General features: G+C 38.1%; 1 protein-coding gene across 2 annotated transcripts in view; it reads right to left on the bottom strand.

The window, feature by feature from the left end:
* Nucleotides 1-12,086, bottom strand: part of kiaa1549lb (KIAA1549-like b) — a 140,333-nt gene extending 128,247 nt beyond the window's left edge. The window contains exon 1 of one of the 2 annotated variants that reach the window (XM_067419686.1): nt 11,578-12,086. In XM_067419686.1, the coding sequence (XP_067275787.1) occupies nt 11,578-11,758 (181 nt within the window). In that variant the 5' untranslated portion in view covers nt 11,759-12,086. The remainder of the gene's footprint in view (nt 1-11,577) is intronic. The other variant, XM_067419685.1, reaches the window with a different exon arrangement.
* Nucleotides 12,087-21,258: the final 9,172 nt, after the last annotated feature.

Here is a 21,258-nt window from a genome sequence, read left to right as displayed (position 1 = left end):
TGACTAGCGAGGAACAAACACACACACAATATATATATCTCACCACACTGCAAATGTTTCTGATTCACAAAGAAAACTTAGTTCACTAAAGTCTTTTGCTTTTCATGCTAGGGAAAAGCATGAAAGCATGACACTACAAAAACTATTTTTTTTATTAATCTTTTTTTAAAGGAACTGTATGTAAGAAATGTATTTCAATTAAACATAAAATGGCCCTGATATGTCATTAGACATTAGGGGGGGTTCGAGTATGGGTCGGCTTGACGTTAATAAAGCGGAAGGTCCTTGTATGGGCTCTTCTCCCGGTAGGGTGCGCGCGCACGTGACTAGAGCGAGAGAGCTAATAAACGCCCATAAACACTCCGCGCCGCACTCCACTTTATTCCTATGGGTGACATCAAGCGATTTCAACGCTTCAGCACAGCATTCCGGGAAGGTAGCGCTGCATTTGACCCGATTTGAATGCAGAAATGACGGGAAGCTTCAGAACATCGCTTCAGTCGCGTTCCAAAGTGGATTTCCACGGCCACTGCTGTCACAGGACTTTACCAAATCATACCAAAGAAGTGTGTTTTTGACGGAGCGGTCCCAGCGATTAAGGTTCGGTCCTGCTTTGGAAGCAGCCGGTGAATAAAACTGCTTCAAATGTCTATGCTGCTGGCTATCATCGCGTGAGTGAACATCAGTAAACGACATGACCGCGTGCTTCGTCATTCAAATACGCTAACGGACTCTATTGTTGTTCTATGTACACTAGTCTGACGTGCAAAACCGTTTTGCTTGCTACTGCTAAGGTTTAATCGCATACAATAGTCCATAAACCGAATCATGTCCTCATAAACTGCGAGTAAAGACACACAAATGTTGACAGGCCACTAAATACGACGAAGCACGCGATCGTGTCGTTTACTGATGTTTACTCACGCGACGAGCCAACAGCACAGACTTTTGAAGCAGTTTTACTCACCGACTGCTTCCAAAGCAGGACCGAACCTTTATCCCTGGGACCGCTCCGTCTAAAACACACTTCTTTGGTATGATTTGGTGAAGTCCTGACAGCAGTGAACGGTGGAGATCCACTTTTGCGACGTGACTGAAGCGATGTTGTGAAGCTTCCCATCATTTCTGCGTTCAAATCGGGTCAAATGCAGCGCTGCCTTCCCGGAATTCTGTGCTGAAGCGTTGAAATCACCCATAGGAATAAAGTGGAGCGCGGCGCCTGGATCGACTGGATCTGCACCTGAGAGAGTGTTTATGGGCGTGCATTTCCTCTCTCGCTCTAGTCACGCACGCGCGCACCCTACCGGGAGAAGAGCCCGTACGGCGATACTCGAAAAAAAAACTCTCCGAAACTTGTGAGAAACCGGAAGGAGTATTTTTAACACAGAAATACTCCATCAAACGTCCAACATTAGTTTTTGAAACTTTGTCTATGTTTAGGATGGGAATCCAAGTCTTTAACAGTGTAAAAAACTCAATATGCATGAAACAGCATTTCACCCCCCCTTTAAGAAATCATGTTCATTTCAAATACTTATATCACTGACAACAATAATCCGGCCAGGATATTGTCCTATAAAAGTTGTTGTTGCAGCCCTCAACTGATGTTGATGTTGACATGTTGTGTTTTGGGTTGAAGCGCCACCCTCCACCTATCGACCAATCACAAAGTCAGTAGTGTTTCTGCATCCGGGTTGCCAGCTCTGCTCTAGTTAATACAGCTGCAACTACAAACGTTCCTGCTGGATCCTACAGCATATCTGGCAACCTCGAGTCAGGGGGGAGGGAGAGGGGGGATACACCGCTCTACAGCAATTTGAAAGTGACTGCAGTACCAGTTTTGGCCACAATCTTACATACACTTCATTAAATTTTGATTTCTTTGAAATGTTTTAGTGGGTGAAATATGAGTGGTACATATTCTTGACAAAAAAAAAAAAAAAAAATATATATATATATATATATATATATATATATATATATATATATATATATATATATATATATATATTTATCCTTTATCAGCATACATTATTTGGTAATTTAATATCCTACCACATATTCATTCCTAACAATCATTCACAACAACACATTAACCCTTAAATGCATACCTCGGGTCTTTAGCGACCCAGGAAGTCATTCACTACCATTCTCCTCATTATTATTTTTTTCTTCACATTTGATTGAAACGTTGTGCTACTGTAACCAGTCCAACTCTACTGTACCAAGCAGAATAGAAACTAGGGTCTCTGGCCTGAGGCAGGCACATTAACAAGGACGCTAAAGACTGAAGCCTCTAGCGTCAATTCCTAGCATGCCTCTTGAGAACAAGGGAGTCAAATGTTAATACAAGAACGCCTGCTAGTCAGGTTTACAAGCTCAGCTCTTACTATCTTATATCCGTTACACTCATCCTCCTAAACCTAACTCCCATCTGAGTCACGGCAACAAATGTCACAGATCCTACTCGACCCACTATGAGTGGGATTTAAACCGGGGTCTCCTCCGAAGTGGGAGGCAGGCATGCTAACAAGGTTGCTAAAGACTGCAGCCTCTACCGTCTATCGTTTGAACGCCTCTTGAAACCAGGAGAGTAAGGTAAGCTTAGCTCTTACTGTCTTACATTTGTTCCACTCAACCCCCTAAACCTAACTCCCATCCAAGTCATTGCAACAAATGTCACAGATCCTACTACTGGGAGGCAGGTGTGCTAATACAGATTTACATGCACAGCTCTTACTGGTCTATGTACATTAAACTCACCAACCTAAACCACAATAGATTTTGTCAGTAGATTGACAAAATTCCTGAGAAATATATATAGAAAAGGTATTTTTATATATTTTAAGATTTTAAGATTGAACATTAGTCTGGGAAGTATGCTCTGTATTTTCTACTGCACAAGAGGCGTGATCAAAGGGCATAGTTTAAATGATTCTGTATGCAATTGGATAGTCCTTCAACCAATCAGACCACAAGAGGCGTGATTACCGGGCATAGTTCAAATGACTCTGTACACAATTGGATAGTCTTTCAACCAATCAGACCAACAATCCGTCGCTTCTCTATCTGTCATCATGGTAAACCCGCCAATAGCGAGACAGGTGAAAAAGCAGGTTTGCGATTGGTCCCCGCAGATTTGTAACGGAAGCAGAATAGAAAAATTTACAGGGACAGGGTTTACCAAATCAACCTCTAAGGCTCTGTTACGGCTCTTTTTAATTTCCCAAATGTTTCTATTAAATGTTGATGTTCATTTAATATTTATTACTATAAAATAGCAAAATCACACAAATCAGGTTTTAAAACTGCATTAAAGTGTGACCATGTTACTATGGTTTTGTGAAACCGTCGTGACTAGTTTGTTTGTTTCTCCAACGGCACCATACTCATAGTTAATCATCGGCCTAGGGAGCACTAACTTTGCAAGCCTGACTTAAGCAGAAAGTTTGTAAGTTACATATTTTATTTTATTTATGTTTTAAACCAAGCAAACTTTTGGGTTGTACTGCTCAGGAACAATGATAAAATGTGGTTATTGTTATAACTTTAGTTCTCTAAAGGGAACTGAGGAAACGCCTCTTGTATGGCCATCCCCATCCTATATTAGCAGCAGCGCTGGCCAAAAATGTTTATATTTTACAGCTCCACCGAGTAAATGAATTACAGACATGGTTACAAACATAAAGACATTTTCTTGCTCGACATCTCACTATGGGATATAGATCAGGGTTTCTCAATCTTTTGCCTACTGCGACCCACTTTTTTTTGTGTATGCCAGTCATCCGACCCACTAAGGCTGGAAATAAATAACATACATTTTAGACCTAGGCTAGTTCATAAAAATCCAGCTGTTCATGGTTTGTTCATGTAAGTTCACAGTGCATTAACTAATCTTAACAAGATTTTAATAATGCATTAGTAAATATTGAAAGTGCAGTTCATTATTAGTTCATGTTAACTAATGAACCATATTGTAAAGTTTTACCATTATTATTATTATTATTATTATTATTATTATTATTATTATTATTATTATTTTCAATAATTAGGCAGACTATGAGGCAAACTGATTTATTTATTTTTACTCACATTAATGTGACATTTGAGACTGCTGCTCTGAAACGATGATATCCAAACGTGGTGGAATTGGGGAAAGGGCCACTCGTAGTGTTGCACTCAAACTAGCTGTTGTCAGTCTATTCCTGCTTTTTGTTTTCATTGCAGTCACTGTTGATAATTCCGACTCACAAAGATAGGTGATGCTGAATGGCAAGAGAAATTTTGTTACGTGATCTGCGAGTTCTGGATATTCGTGTCTGGTTTGAATCCAGAAGGAATTCAGGTCTCAAGCTAACAGGCCGTGGCTGCATACAGTATAGGTATGGCATCTTGAGCGCGCTGTCGTTACCAAGCAATGGGGTAAACTGTTTGCGTAAGGAGAGTAGGACCTTGTCCAATAAGAGTCATTCGCAGCAGTGATACATTATTGTGATAGGACAGTTTAGAATCAGCGTTAGAAAGTTACTGCAATAATGATTCAACATACGAAATTCGAAAATAGGAGAAAGCATAGAAAGTCTCGCGACCTCCTATAAAATGATCCACGACCAACTAGTGTGTCACGACCCACTGGTTGAGAAACACTGGATAACGCCCAATATGCAGGCATCCCACCTAGACTTTAGCAGAGTATACACTATATTGCCCAAAGTAGTTTTGGGACACCCCTCCAAATGATTGAATTCAGGTGTTCCAATCACTTCCATGGCCAGATATGCATACAACTGTAGGTTTTGAGGGTGTACCAGACAAAAATTAATCTTCCAGATGGTTTGTTCAAACATAATTCCACACAAAAACCACTTCAACACGCCAGACCCCAAATCAACAATCCATGGCCATAAAAGAAGTGGGCTCCATTCAGTCTGCGCCAACTAACAACCCCCCCCCCCCCCCCCCCCCCCCCCCCCCCCATTTCAATTGTATGAAAGACTACAATTCCCAGAAGGCTTCGCTGCCCTGTGAGGCCATTCCCAGAGCCACCTACTGGATTACTGTGACTGAGTTGGAGAAGACACTACAATTAAAAACTGAACGTGTCTGTTCAATATAATAAGTGAGTCACCGCGTGAGTATCACAGCACTGAGCACTAACTGCAGGAGTGAGATAAATGAGCTGAGCTCTCGTGATGAGAGCTGAGGTAATCGTGACTACACTCGCAGCATACATTTACAACGCAAGTTCAGTCTGGCGCGTTTCAGTTCATGCCTTTGCAAGCTTAACTTTCATAGAAATTAATTTTTGAAGTTAAAAGACTTACATTTCTCACCATAGCTCCGTTTAAATGAGTGCCTGTAGCTGCGAGCTGAGCTCTGAGTGTAATCTCCCATCCCCCATGTGCGGGTTCAAAACATGCGGAAATGGCTCCCTCTTCTGGCTGTAGTCTTTAGCCTTTGGCCAAACATTCCTCCTATGATGCAAATATCGTCAATTTGCATCATAGAAGGAATTTTTTTCAGAAATAAAATGCATAAATCTCTTGTCTCAGGGGGATATGAGGGGGGAAAGCACAATCATTTGAATATACTCTAGGATTTCTACTGATACAAGGCCATATGCTAATCGCTGAAGTGACCCTTTAATTTAAACTGACCTATGCTAAGCAATGTACATGTTTTAACTTCTCAAATTAATTTCTATGAAAGTTAAGCTTCCAAAGGCATGAACTGAAAACACGCCAGACCGAACACGCGTTGTGAATGTATGCCGCGAGTGTGCTCATCAGCTCATTTATGACGTTAAATGTAATCTGACTCCTGCAGCGTTAGTGCGACTCGATCATTATATTGAACAGACACGTTCAGTATTTAATTGTAGTGTTTGTTCTCTAACTCAGTCACAGTAATCCAGTAGCGAAGCATTCTGGGAATTGTAGTCTTTCATCCCCATTAGACAAAAATACATTTTCTGTCTTTTCTCAGTCTAGATATCACCAAATTCAAAAATAATTTTACATTTCTACTACATTAATGAACCATTTTAAATACAGATTCATCTTTCCAGCGCTGAAGTACCCCTTTAAACACACCATTCAAGCAATTTGCTCCCAAATTAGAAATCATAACAGTGCGCATTATCAATCCATTATACATTCTTTGTGAAAGATAAAGATAGAAATGTGCACAGGAAACAAAAACCTTGCTAAAATGATATAAGACCCGCCTAATCCTGACCAAATCACAGAGATGCCGATTCGCACAAACTACTATTTATCACAGTACAGCGAAATATGGTAGGTAATTTGCTGGTGAATTTTTCATTTTTCAACATTCTCTGCAATTATTACAAATCACCAAAGGGCCCCAGATAATACTAATCCCATGCTAAAAGTGTTTAAAGTTTCATGTATGGCAATGCAAGTGTTGTTTCTCATCGTGAGATGTCGACTGAAAAAGAACCATTGATTCAGGAAGCCAAACAAAAGGGTTTTGCTTTCACATTGAAACACAGTGTCCCGGCAACAATGGCGTCAACACTATAATTCATTTAAGCCTCCGATTATTTCTTTGCATATGCCTTTGGGAGGGCATTTTGGTAATATTTTACAGTGTAATGTAGTTTTGCGGAAGTAATATCTGGACTTTGATCAAAGCATAGGCAGGTCTGGAGGAGTGTACTGTTAGTAAATCCTTTTGTGGGAGACTATGAGCTTTCTAACTTTGCAGATCTTATACATGCACATACAGATATACACTACAAACTAAAGGATAACATTAAAAAGCATTATGTATTTTTTAACTGCAACTGAGAAAATAAATAAATAAACAAACAAATACAAATAAATTAATGAACACATGATTAGATCCACAACAAATTATGGATTATTCTTATTTTATACTCCATTTGCCTTGCCTGACATGCCAGACCCACATCAAGATGTTTGGTCTGGAAATTCACCATAGACAGGGCTCAATCCGAGGGGCGGGATAAACTGTTGTCTTTCAAACTCCCTCTGCACGCGATAGGATAGCGCTACAACCAACCAGAGCAACGTGAAGCAGAGCTTGTTGACAGATTAAACTTTCACCGTATCCGGTTGGCAAAACTCAGAACACATCTTCCCTTTTTAAGAATGACTTCAGTGCCGTTCTTTGTTCTTTTCTCAGAGAAAAGCTTAACTCCAAGTCTTCCACAGTCATGGTCAAAGCTGATTCGAAAGACCGCCGTTCGCCAGTTTCTGTGTTTACTAGAAGCACGCAAGCGCAACTCTACCGTCATTATGTTAAGCCCGCCAACCGACTCTATACACAATGTGACTGGCCTGACCAGAGTTTGTTTTTTACAGTTTAGAAGTGTATTGAGAGTTGCTAGATGATACTCGTGGCAGATTAGATTTTCTGCCGCTAGGGTGCGTCTAGATTTATAAGGCTACCATTTGCCAGTTAACCAACCCCAAATCAAGTACACATCTATCCCCATTTGCTATCTTTTCTTAAAGTGATCAGCCAATTATCACAGGTTTACAAATCTTATAAAACATATAAATGTTTTTTGTTTGTTAGTTTTTACTGACAAATTGGGCATTTGTCTTTAACGTGACAGGTTCTGACTTTTAAAATGTCTTGATTTAGGCTAATCATTATGGGTCAAGGGTGTATGGAGCTAGAAATATGACAAAATGATCTGAATTTGAATTGTATAAATCTGAATTATTGACAAGTGTAATCTAACAAAACTGAATATTATGTTGCATTTTACATAGTTCTGAATTTGAATTTTTTTTAAATGTTGAATATAGAACCTTTGAAATTGAACACATCTGAAATGTTTTTGTGTCGAAATTGTTTAGACATGTATTTTCAAACAGCAGATATTTTGTTCTGAATTAATCGACTGGAAATATTCAGTTTTTGAAAATACAGATTCAAGATTTCAGATGAAGAAGAAATTCAGTATTCTAAAATTCAGATCATCAAATTCAATATTCTAAAATTCAGATCATCAAATTCAATATTCTAAAATTCAGATCATCAAATTCAATGTTCTAAAATTCAGATCATCAAATTCAATGTTCTAAAATTCAGATCATCAAATTCAATGTTCTAAAATTCAGATCGCAGAAATTCAGATCTTACAGAAAGTAGGCCAGAGGTCATCAGGGAAGAATAAAGGATGTCAGAAAAATCCAACGGAGCACCATATCTGATCATTTCATTTCCTATTTGTAATGGAAGAAAGAGAAAAGATCAAACAACCCCTTTATACTTTTTTGATTATTTTAGATTAATGCACAGAAAAAGAGATTTCGGCTAGATTTCTCATTTTTCGTGCGTGATTTACAAATCGCTGATTAGTGAAGAAAATCTAAGCGTTTGACGTCATCTGTCGTTCTCCAGGGTTGAATCCAAAATCGCCCCCCTAAACCCTCACTATTCCCTACTTTAGTCCACTAATACAGTTAACTCGAACAAGTGAATGAATGTAGATGAATGAGTTTTCTTTTGGGGGTGGGGGGTGAAATTGTTAACAATAATAATGGGAAATGCTCTAATGATGCGTGACCTATTTTTTAACAGTCTATGGCGTGACAGTCACAGATCACTGTAGCCCTCGGTTCAAACAAACGGCAGCGCTCATGACATGAACCAATCACCTCCGCTTTACAGCACGAGAGAAATCATGAATGAACACACAGGGCTGACTGTAAGGGCTCCACATTATCTTTGTCTGGGACAAATCAAAGAGGGTTTTACTTTCCCGACAGGACAAATAAAACATTAAAATAACCAGATAATTTATTTATTATTATATTCAATGTAAACAGCGACTGATAATGGAGTGTATCTCTGGTAACAAAGTCGCGTTGAGGCTGGCGCTGCCTATCTCTTTGTGAGACATTCGTGGAGAAATCAAAACAAGTGAGCAGCAATCTAAACGATTTCAAAAAGCTACATTGCAATCGTGAATTGTGTAGCATAATTCAATATTAGGTACTTACATTTTAGACTCAAAAACCTTTTTTTTTCTATTTCAACTATGATTTCACCGACGAATATAGTTCCAAAGGAACAACACTCAGCGCGGTGTTTTGAACTGAATGAATCAGCGTTTTGAATGAATCATTTGAATGAACGACTCAATGACTCACTCATTAAGACGATCACTTGCTGCCACCTATTGGCGGTTTAGTTTCATGTTTAAAAGTATCATTGCATTTTTTTATTTGTATATTCAAACATTTAGAACATCAATCTCATAACATTATTCATTGCTGTTTTATTTTTGCAGTTTAAATTAATTAATTTGATTGGTAAAAGCCCTAGTGTCTTACTAATATAACTGCATTTATTAATCAAATGTAAGAATTGAACATGAAATGCATACATTTAATAAGATTTTAAAAATGGCCTTTATAAAATGACAAAACGCCCTGGGGTAAATATCACAAATATGCAGATTTAATTAGGCCTATGTAAAAGCTGATAGAACACTGATGAGAATATTACTACAAAATCAATATATTTATACCACCAAAAATCCCCCCAATACACTGTACAGTACATACAATTTACTCTGTACTCTACCTGATAGGCCGGATTTTGAAACTTGTTTGCAGGTATTGAGGGTATAGGGGGCGATTTCAGATTCAGCCCAGGTCTGTTCAACAAAATAGTAGTCTTATAGCAGTAGAAGACTACCGCTTCTTAAACTGTACTGGGCAGGTCCTAGATCAGGCAACTTTTCTGTGCAACTTAACCCGTTTCACAGAAAAAAAAGTTTATCTGATATATAAAATATTAATCAGTACCCAACCTTGTGCGGTAAACCACACGAAAAATGAGAAATCTAGCCGAAATCTCTTTTTCTGTGCATTAATCTAAAATAAACAAAAAAGTATAAAGGGGTTGTTTGATCTTTTCTCTTTCTTCCATTACAAATAGGAAATGAAATGATCAGATATGGTGCTCCGTTGGATTTTTCTGACATCCTTTACTCTTCCCTGATGACCTCTGGCCTACTTTCTGTAAGATCTGAATTTCTGCGATCTGAATTTTAGAATATTGAATTTGATGATCTGAATTTTAGAATATTAAATTTGATGATCTGAATTTTAGAATATTGAATTTGATGATCTGAATTTATTTTTCATCTGAAATCTTGAATCTGTATTTTCAAAAACTGAATATTTCCAGTCGATTAATTCAGAACAAAATATCTGCTGTTTGAAAATACATGTCTAAACAATTTCGACACAAAAACATTTCAGATGTGTTCAATTTCAAAGGTTCTATATTCAACATTTTAAAAAATTCAAATTCAGAACTATGTAAAATGCAACATAATATTCAATTTTGTTAGATTACACTTGTCAATAATTCAGATTTATACAATTCAAATTCAGATCATTTAGTCATATTTCTAGCTCCATACAAGGGGGCTTAATTTGTGTGACAGCGCCAAATTATAACCCCAAACCAACCCTACTGGAACCCTGTGCCAACCAACCGTTCTCTGCTTTATAAATGTGAATATTGGAAGAAATATTCAAACAGGTCAAACACTGATCTACCTCACTCACAGTGACCCAGTTAAAGCAGATCCCCACTGAACTGGACATTTTTTACTAAGCTAAAGACATTTTCCAACCTTTCTGCATTTTATTTTTAGAATTAATCCATTAATCAACTGTTAGCTGCTCTCCACAATGTATGTGAATCTTCGTAGACATGCCCCCCACCTAAAAATCCATTCATGATGTAGAACAACAGGATATTTGCAGATGCTTTTCCAGTATTTCCAAAACCTGCAAACCTCAGCATCTAAAATCAGACCATGCTGCTGTGGACAGCTTTAATGCTCCTTTGCACCGGTTGATTTATGACGCCTACTGTGCAATATGGTCTCAAAACATGATTAGTCCTTAGATTAGACGCTTCGGGAGTCGGGACAGGTGTGTTATAGTTATTTCATGCAATTAAATGATGCATGTAATGATATGCCATTATGTTAGGAAACAGATGTGGTTTAAGTGATTTAGGTGTGTTTTAAAGACAACAGAGTGCTGCAATCTCGTGTCGAGCTGCAGTATCCATCAGCGCGCCTACACACTTCACTGCGTTACCGCTGGACACTCACGTGCGGTTGATCACATTACATCACACACTTACAGTTTACAAAAGTCAAGCCAAAGTACTGTATTGCCTATTACACGCATACAGTGAATAAGAGCATAAGTGACTGTAATCATTATGGGTTTCAGGTAGCCTAGCTATTGTAACGCAACGGGTGAAAAAAATGGGTTGAATGAAAATGAAGAGCTAAAACAGCTAAAAGTAAGATCTGCCTATTTAACCACATTTTAAAATATGTTCATGCTCTAATGGTGTAAAAGTTCCATCTGATGCGTTTTTGGACGTAATCAATCATAATCAGACTTTCAACACATGTGCCATCAGGATGTTCTTTTCAACAAAATTATTGTTCAGCTCATTTAGGCTTGATCTGCATTTCAAAGACTTGCGTCAGAAATACTATTTTAAGGCCAGCATATGCTAGATGAGACGTCGCCTTACCGTCAGAAGCCTGTGCGGGGTGTAGTAAAAGTAGAAATATTGCTAAAGATGAGAGTTTAGGGCTCCGCATTCCTCCAGAAGCGTGTGTGCACGAGCATCCTTTCCTCCTCTCTCCGGAGCGCAGGATGCTGCCGCTCAGTATGTGCAAATCTCTCCAGATTCCCGCGACACGACCAGCCATTTGTGTTTGCAGAGGAGGTGGCCCGATGTCGGTACAGGACCAGACATCTGCTCAGATCCGTGAGTCAGTGGGACGTGCGGTGGTCACGCCGCTCCAAGTGCCAGAGGGAACACGCATTCGTGGAAATGCCCATAGTCCACCATCACTGCGACACTGGAGAAGAGAGAGAGGTCTGCATTTTTGACTGGTTTTATCTATGGGTTACACTCCTCCTTACCGCCCGTATTGTGATCGGATGTTGGGGATGTAATTCTTTGTTTGTTGTTCAATGAAGCTCTCTAATGAAAAAAAGAGAGATCGCATGCAGGAAAGCGGGGCTTGTTTTGTGCCATGTGCATGCTCTAGTGGTCAGTGGAGTATATTACCATTAGACAAATTTATTACACCTAATAATAATAATAATAATAATACTATAAACATACTTTAAAAACACTTTTGTCCAGCTCTTCAGGTGTAGCCCCACAGTCACCATGGCATGGATTAAAGATGAGGAAAATAATTACTTCCCCTCATACTTGTAGCGTTGTTCATGTTGTTCAAAACAGCTTTTTATTTGTTCTTCAATTATATTTATGCAAAAACAGGATAGTGTGGGAGTTATTTCAAGTTACCTCGTTAAATACGTTAAATGTAGGCTATCAGTGTTGTCATCAGTAGTAGAATGAACAACGGAACTCTTTGTATTTTCGATATTAAAGGGTTAGTTCACCCAAAAATGAAATTGATTTCATTAATGACTCGTTCCACACCAGTAAGACCTCTGTTTATCTAGAATATATTTTATAAAGATATTATAAAGATAGGCTATATATTCAGTCCGAGAGCGTATCCAAGTGTGTGCACAATACTGTCCAGAAAGGGAATAAAAACATCATCAAAGTAGTCCATATGTGACATCAGTTAGTTAATTAGAATCTCTTGAAGCATCGAAAATACATTTTGGTCCAAAAAAAAACCCGACTTTATTCAACATTGTCTTCTCTTCCTTGCTTGTGTTCAATCCTCAAATAAAGATAAACGGTCATGAATCTGCGTACTGATTCATGATTCGGATCGCATGTCAAACTGCTGAAATCACGTGACATTGGTGATCCGAATCATGAATCAATACACGAATTCATAAACTTTTGAATCTTTATTTGAGGATAAAGTAACTGATTAACTAACTGATTTCACATATGGACTACTTTGATGATGTTTTTATTACCTTTCTGGACATGGACAGTATAATTTGCATGCTCTCGGACTAAATATAAAATATCTTAAACTCTGTTTTTGAAGATTAACAGAGGTTTTACGGGTGAGGAACAACATTAGGGTGAGTCATTAATGACATAAATTTCATTTTGGGGGTAACTAACCCTAATCAAGCATTAAAAACGAAGCAAAGCTTCTGTGGTTAGTTCAAAACAAGGACTGACATTGTTCTGCTCTACTTCACAGACGATGAGTGGAAGGAGAATTGCAGGATTACACAAGTCATTACAATCGGATTATTAAGGTCCATGTATACACAGCTAATATCTCAACGAGTATGTAAAAAGATGCAAGTAGTATTAGACAACTATTTTACTAAATAAATATTCAGCAAGACAGTAATGGACTGATGCAAACTACATTTTTTTAATGACATTTCACTGTTTTGAATTAAAAATATATCATGATTCATGTAGGCCTAGTTCATAAATTAATGTGATAAAACAAGAAACATTTACGTTTACATCAGGCATAACATTATGACCAGTGAAAATAATAATAATCTTTTCATCACGCTACATTGACATGGCACACCCACGTTAGTGGGTGGGATATATTAGACAGCAAGTGAACATTTTGCCCGAACATTTGAACTAGTTTGAAAAGGGCCAAATTGTCATGGCTAGATGGCTTGGTCAGAGCATCTTCAATACTGCAGCTCTTGTGGGGTGTTCCTGGTCTGCAGTGCTCAGTATATATCAAAAGTGGTCCAAGGAAGAAACAGTGGTGAAACGGGCGGCCAAGGCTCATTGATGCACGTGGAGAGTGAAGGCTGGTGGTGTGGTCCGATCAAACAGATGAGCTACTATACTTCAAATTGCTCAAGAAGTGTGTCAAAATATGCAGAGTACAACCTACCTAAGCATTGTTGCTGACCATGTACACCCTTACATGGAAACAGTATTCCCTGGTGGCAGTGGCCTCTTTCAGCACGATAATGCACTCTGCCACAAAGCAAAAAAGGTTGAAGAATGGTTTGAGGAGCACAACAAAGAGTTTGAGGTGTAACAACAACGACTCCTGAGTTTAATGTCTCGGGGAATAATTAACTCAAAAGGGATTTAATATTCAATATTCATGAATTTATGAATATAATTTGCCAGTTGTTCATTACGTATTAAAATTTTCCGATAGGGAAAATTGTTTAATTAAATACAAGTAACCCTTTATGAAATTGCTTGAAATTATCCTACTAAGTTTGTCCTGCAAATTAGTTATAGACTTTTCAAATCAATTCTCAATAAAGGGATTACTGCTTTACGAGCGCATAAGAAACATTAACTTTACTGATCAGGATAAGTTCAATATTTCAAATGGTCATACAGTTTACTTTACTAACATAGTAGCATAAGCAGTTAGGTAACGTTTAGATCGCAAGTTTCATTGACTTTGTGTATGTGGCAGAATAACAGATTCAACTCATTAAATGTCTTTTGAAGGTTTAATAAACACAGACTAAAAATAACACTACAATTCACACAGAAAGTACATACTAAATATGCATCAAGAGAGTAGAAGTATAGATATTAACGAAAGAATACATAAAAGAGAATAATGAATAGACTGAAGTTAGAGAGAGATAAAAGAGAGAGAGAGAGACAAAGAGAGGGAGAGAGAGAGAGACAAAGAGAGTGGGGGAGGGTAAGCAACAACTTTCCTTCAGTTCACCAGATACGACCTTCACGGAGTTAATTTATCCCAACGGGAAAATAACACACCCTCTTTACAGCAGTAAGAATAAGAATACTTGCATTCTTTTTGGTTTCGTTTTGGCTTCTCGCTTGTGTGTGTGTCTCTGCGTGTCTCTGCGTGTCCGGCGGTCCTTTCCGAGGTTGGGAGGGAAGCGGCTGTTTGCTTTAGCGATGCTTCGTGTTCTTGAAGATCGGGTTGTAGAAGAGAAGATTTTTGGAAGGGCTGAGGCCTGCTTGGAGGGCCTGCATTGGTGGCATGGCTTAAGTGCCAGCCCCCCCACCGTGGGTGTTGGCTCCCACAGTAAGAGCAAGAGGAGAAGTGAAGAGAGCGGAGTAAGAGAACAGGGTAAGAGGGAAGAGCCTGTCTTCACTGGTCTTTTTAAGGTCTGGAAATAGTCCCACCCTCCAGGGTTAGACTTAACCAATGAGAGTGTTGGGAGTTCCCGGCGGGAAATTCCTCAGCAGAATTTATAGCTCTTTGTTTAAAAGTTGGACTCAGTGGGTCTCTGAGTTCTTCATACTATAATTAATGCAACAAACACACACTGCATTTTCTGAATAAGTGATATACATGGAAGTGTAAGTCGTGAAGTGAGCATTAATTTGATAGGAGACATGACATATATGAGGTTATCTGAACTAGTACTTTGTTAAGACAAAGACAAAAAGAGGCAAAATACCATACAGAATAAACATTTTACAAGACAGTTATGTGTTTACATATAATGTCCTGGGGTGCATGTTCATTTATAGATGGTTTGTCTATAATTTGAGGCAAAAGCTCTGTGTCTTAAGCTCTTTGTGTATAAGACTTCATGTGGCCACATTCTTTCCGGCCATAAAAAGATCTTATCAGATGGTTTCCAGGGTGACTGAAGAATCTCCCTCTGTTGTGTTGGGGGAAGGTATGCTAGTGAGCACAACTTTCAAAACATATTTGTTAAATGTAACTGGCGATTGTGTGTTTGATTCGCCTGAGTCGCTACAGAGGTGTTGACTTGGCCTCCAAATTCCCCAGATCTCAATACAATCGAGCATCTGTGGGATGTGCTGAACAAACAAGTACGATCCTTGGAAGCCCCACCTCGCAACTTACAGGATTTAAAAGATCTGCTGCTAGCATCTTGGTGCAAGATACCACAGCACACCTTCAGGGGTCTGGTGGACTCCATGCCTCGATGGGTCAGGGCTGTTTTGGAGGCAACAGTGAGACCACTTACACAATTAGTCATATGTCCATAATGTTAAGCCTGATCGTATTTATAAGAATGCTATTATCAGTTTATATCAGCAAATTAAAATGTTTTCTGAAGGATCATGCGAGACTGAAGACTAAATAGCTGATGAACATTCAGCTTTGCATCACAAATTTTCCAGTTTTTCTCACGTGTGAGAACGTGGTTTCCACCAACAGCACAATTGTGTTTTATTTTTTATACAACAGATAGCAAAATAAGCTGTTAATATGAAGCATGAAAAACATATTTCTTAAGAAAAACTCTCTACAGTTAAATTATTTCTTTGCCAACAAATGTATATTAAAAACAGTCAAAGCCAAATAACTATGTATATTTTTGTCATATTTACTTAAAGGTCCCATTCTTCGCGTGATCTCGAAGCTTTGATTAAGTTTACAGTGTGCAATATAACATGAGTTCATGTTTCACATGTTAAAAAAAAAAAACAGTATTTTTCGCACAATATACTTATCTGTACAGCGCTGTTTCCTCTGTCCTAAAAACGGCCTGATGATTTCCTTGTTCTATGAAGTCCCTCCTTCAGAAACACACAACGAGTTCTGATTGGGCCAGCGCTTCCCGTGTTGCGATTGGACAGCAGCTTAGCGCACTTTGTCCAGAAAGGTCCCGCCTCTTACCATAACGGGGAGATGCAAGCACTGAATGCGCGCTCTTCTCCACGTGGGAGAGCAACGAGACCACGCTCCCTATTTTGCGTGTTCTTGTGGGCGGAGGGTTAGTCAACAAACGAGTCTAGTGACGTCATTACATCCCTGCACTTCCTGCTGTAGTCCAAACCGGCCGTTCGCTGTAGGCTTTGAAAGGGAACTTCTGTTAAATAAAATATCTCGCTTGGCATTGAACTTTGAGCTTTATAATTTTACAGGTATTATTTATGCTCTAACAGCAACATTACACACTAACTAAAGTTTGAAAGATGGAATCGCAAAGAACAGGACCTTTAACATCTTGGCCAGGGGACTCTTGGCTAATTCTGGCTTTTTTTTACTCATGTTTCGCATGTGCTTTTATGAAATTGCATTGTCCCCTTAATAACAAATTAATCTAAATCAAGGTTGGACATTTTCTGAATGACCTTCTCAAAAATACTCATCACCTACTGTAATAATGTAACGGTCACTAAAAATACCCACCAGTAGTGCCTACTGTGGCGTAATTGTTTTAATAATAATGTTAATAATAATTAAATACAGAAATTACAGAGGGGTAACAAAGAAGCACAATTACCCTTCAACATGTAAACTCAGAATTTCCAACTTCCTAGTGTAATGCATTTTTTTTTTTATGATGAAGATGAGCATGTCATGCCATGTCTGAGTTTTAAAGATACCGGTCATATTTTGGTTCTAAAAGTAATACAATTAGAAAGGGTTGCAACAATAGATTATTTTTTTATTTTTTACTTTATTTTTCTTATTGTATTCAAAGTGAATCTTGACAATAAAACACCATGATGATTTTTCACTCACCAACAGTCACCTGGAAATTCATTTTAATGTGACTAAGAAGAGAAGGCTTGGTCACATCTTTATTCACTGAGAACTAGAGAGGAAACATCAATTACACTCTGTAAAGACATTATATCCAAAGGGTTACATTTCCCCAGTCCTCATACTGTTAAATATTGCACAGTGCAAGTGCTACGTGACAGACTAGTGTAGCATCAAACCAGATCAAAGCAAATGAAACGAAACGCTAAACAAAAAGCGACAAAAGTATACAAATATCAAAACAGTGAATAACGTTTTAATTTGATCAACTCTTAATTAACTGAAACATGAAATCCATAACTTGCAGTGTGAAATAACTTCTATGACAGATGATAAAAATATGATCTAAACCATGTATTTGTTTATACAATCAATTGAAAAGCATCATACTGGGAAGTGAAATTCAGGTTGAATGGTAAATTAGACAAAACTATTCTGTAAAAAGACCCAGATGTAATTTTGCCAACGCAATTTCCGAAATAAAAATGCTGTTAATGTTTACTGAATACTGTTACTAGAAAAGAGTTCAGCAGAAATCATCCATATCCATTAATTTGTTCAAACATGAACACATAATAAATATTGAAAATATTGATAGTGATAGTATTGACATAAATATTGAAAGTGTTGAGTACAGTCTTTTCTATATTGACACGGGACGTATTCTGAGGCTAAATGCTGGTGAATGCCATTTCACAGGGATCGAAACATTAACATTCTTAATGAATCAAAATTAATGTTAACAAGGCTTTTCATCTTAAAAATTAGCTGTCTAAGATTAACTAGAAACATATTAGTGATTGATAAGTCCAATTAATATTATCTATGATATATAAAAAAGTGTATATAACCATTTCGATCCCTGGAATGGTACTTATACTGTTTGTTCTGTCTCATATTTGGTCTGGTCAGTGGGTGAGCTGAACATTTGTTTTTGCAAAGTGAATGTGTCATTATCTCAATCAAGGCACACACAGTGTTGCTTACACTGATCAAGGAAACTGAGAAAAAAAAGAAAAAGAAACACAAAAAAAAGACATGACCAAACATGAATATAACACATCAGCTGACATCAGTGAGCATTTGTTTAAAAAACATGTTCTCAATTTTCAAATGACAAACATTAATAAAATCACAATTCAGTTGGACACAGATTCATATTCTGGACACTAAATTCATTTAAATCACAACACTGTACTCTCATATCAAACCATGGCCATGTGGTTACTTCACACTAGCCTTTTTAAAGGAAAACACAGACTTTTTAGGACTTTAGCTTATTCACCGTATCCCCCAGAGTTAGATAAGTCCATACATACCATTGTCATCTCAGTGCGTGCCATAACTACGCTAGACACCCCCACCGCTAAGCTAGCTTAGCACAAAGACTGGAGGTAAACAGTTCCTGCTAGCCTACTGCTCAATAAGTGACAAAATAACTCCAACATTTTCCTATTTACATGTTGGTATGTGTAGAAAATTGCACAACTTAACACATCACACCATGTAAGTAGGAAAATGTTGCCGTTGTTATCACTTATTGAGCAGTTGGCTAGATGGAGCCGTGTGCCTCAAGTCTTTGTGCTAAGCTAGGCTAGCGGTGGGTGCGTCAGTGTTATGAAACGCACAGAGATAAAAATGGTATGTATGAACATATCCAAGTCAGGGGGACATGGTGAATAAGCCAAAGTCCCAAAAAGTCGGTGTGTTCCTTTAATAAGTGCTCAGTGGCATGAGGTTATGGGGCTGCTCATATTAACCGAAAATTCTTTGACAAAAATACAAATGTATGCATTTCTGAAAAACAGCAGAATCATTTTTTCGTTTGAATAAAGTTAAATCAGTCCTGCAAGCTATTACAAGTCAAAAACATAGATAAACAGGTAAACGTACACAAATTAAGTTACACATATACATCCATTAATATGCAGTGATGAGCCAGAACGGTTATGAAGATACAATACTGATTTGAAAAAAAAAGTAAAAGAAATATTCTAAAATGTCCATTATCAGTAATACAGTAGTTACAATGACACTCCAAACATTGAAGCTAAAGTTACTCAAAATCAAAATCCACTTCTAGTTTAGGCAATCAGAGAGACTCTATACAAATAAACAAATGCAGATATGAACTAGTCTAATCTAATTTCACAGCTATCTGAAGTGGCAATCAATATATAGCAGCTTGTCTATGATACATTCAAGATAGATGATACGACTTATTACTTGTTCAAAAAGCTAAACATAACCTCAGCCATTTTTTAAATACCATTTTTGAAATGTACCCCATGACTATAATTACTACAGTATACGTGAGGTCTATGCAGAGAGAGTAGCTACCTTGCTCAGAGAAACGGCTGTGTTCCAAAACCTAGCGAGCTGCTTTGTGTTCTACTGACTTCATACGCAGCCGATGCAGAACGTTCTACAAAAGCAGTAACTTCTCGTTAAGGCGCTCAACCCACAATTGATTGCAAAAAGAGTTTGACGTTAGGATGTTGCTAATCTAACAGCTCTTACTCTTGTGAGCTTTAACATGTTCACCACAAAATTTTTTTAGTAGATTTTGTGATCTGTAGGATTCCGTTTTATGGCACTTCTCATCCTGTATTCACAAAACAATACTGACCCATTGTACAGGGTTGCCAGGTCTGTGTAACACATCTAGCCCATTCAAACACACAATAGCCTTAATGACCATATCCCAAATTTTAAAACTTAAAATATGCCACTCATACCTAAAATAAATATTTTACAGTGACTGTATATTGAAAACCACTATATCTTAAATGACCATAAACACAGCTCAAAAGGCTAGTGGGCCCTGTGACAAATTGTTTTATCATTGGTAGAATATGAAATATTTAAAATGCAAGCAATACAGTGAAATGTAATTTATGGGGGGAAATCAATCCGCAGCAAGAGTTTAAAAGTAGGGACGTGGCGGTGAGGAAATTTTCCCATTGGTTAATCGACTTGTGAAAACACAGCTAATACCGGTATCACCGACAGGGTCTTTTAAATGGCTAATTCTAAACTGAAAGGAAAATGTGCTTTCCGCTCTGGCATACATAACGGAGCGAGAGTTTTCAATGAATTCCTCTGGAAGTTAAGCTTTGCATATGAAAGAATTGAAAACGGGCCAGTGGACACGCACAGTGAATGACTGACTGCGCATATTACTTTCGGTTTGGAATTAGCGGCAATTCGGGGGCGGGTTGCTTGAATGATGAGGTCATTAACCTATTATTCTAAATGAAAAGCACAACAAAATGACAAACTCACTTAAATAGGCACTTTTACATTTCGCTTTGAAACCAAATCTTCCGCAGTCACCTTGTCAGTCAGCTCCCCACTCTCGTGGTAAATGAAATCTTACTCCTGCTGCTTGTTTGTGCTGCGACTCAAGTTTAGCCAATGCTGTATTAACCAGGCACATTCAGTTTTTATTTGTACTGTCTGTTCTCTAACTGACCAAAATGTGTATATGTATATGTATATGTATCTATGTTGGGGGCGGTGCCGCGGTGGGCAAGTCATGTAAAAGGTGTTGCTCCTGAACACCGGTAACACCGACTATAGCAGCAAGCCTATTTTAAAGTAACCAAACGCCACAGGAAAACAGCGGACTTGGCAACCCTGCCGTTTTACAATTCTGACAGCGATTCAATGACGTCAAAGGCTATAATGTGTTTGGTTTACGAGGCACACGATGCAAGTTGACCTTTAGGATTTTTCCAATGGTAGAGCCACGGAGGATGATTCCATTTAAGAGAATTTCTGACACCTTTCCATCGTGAGTT

Source organism: Pseudorasbora parva, chromosome 16, assembly GCF_024679245.1.
Source record: "Pseudorasbora parva isolate DD20220531a chromosome 16, ASM2467924v1, whole genome shotgun sequence".
NCBI lineage: Eukaryota > Metazoa > Chordata > Actinopteri > Cypriniformes > Gobionidae > Pseudorasbora > Pseudorasbora parva.
This window is presented reverse-complemented; position numbering and strand designations above follow the sequence as displayed.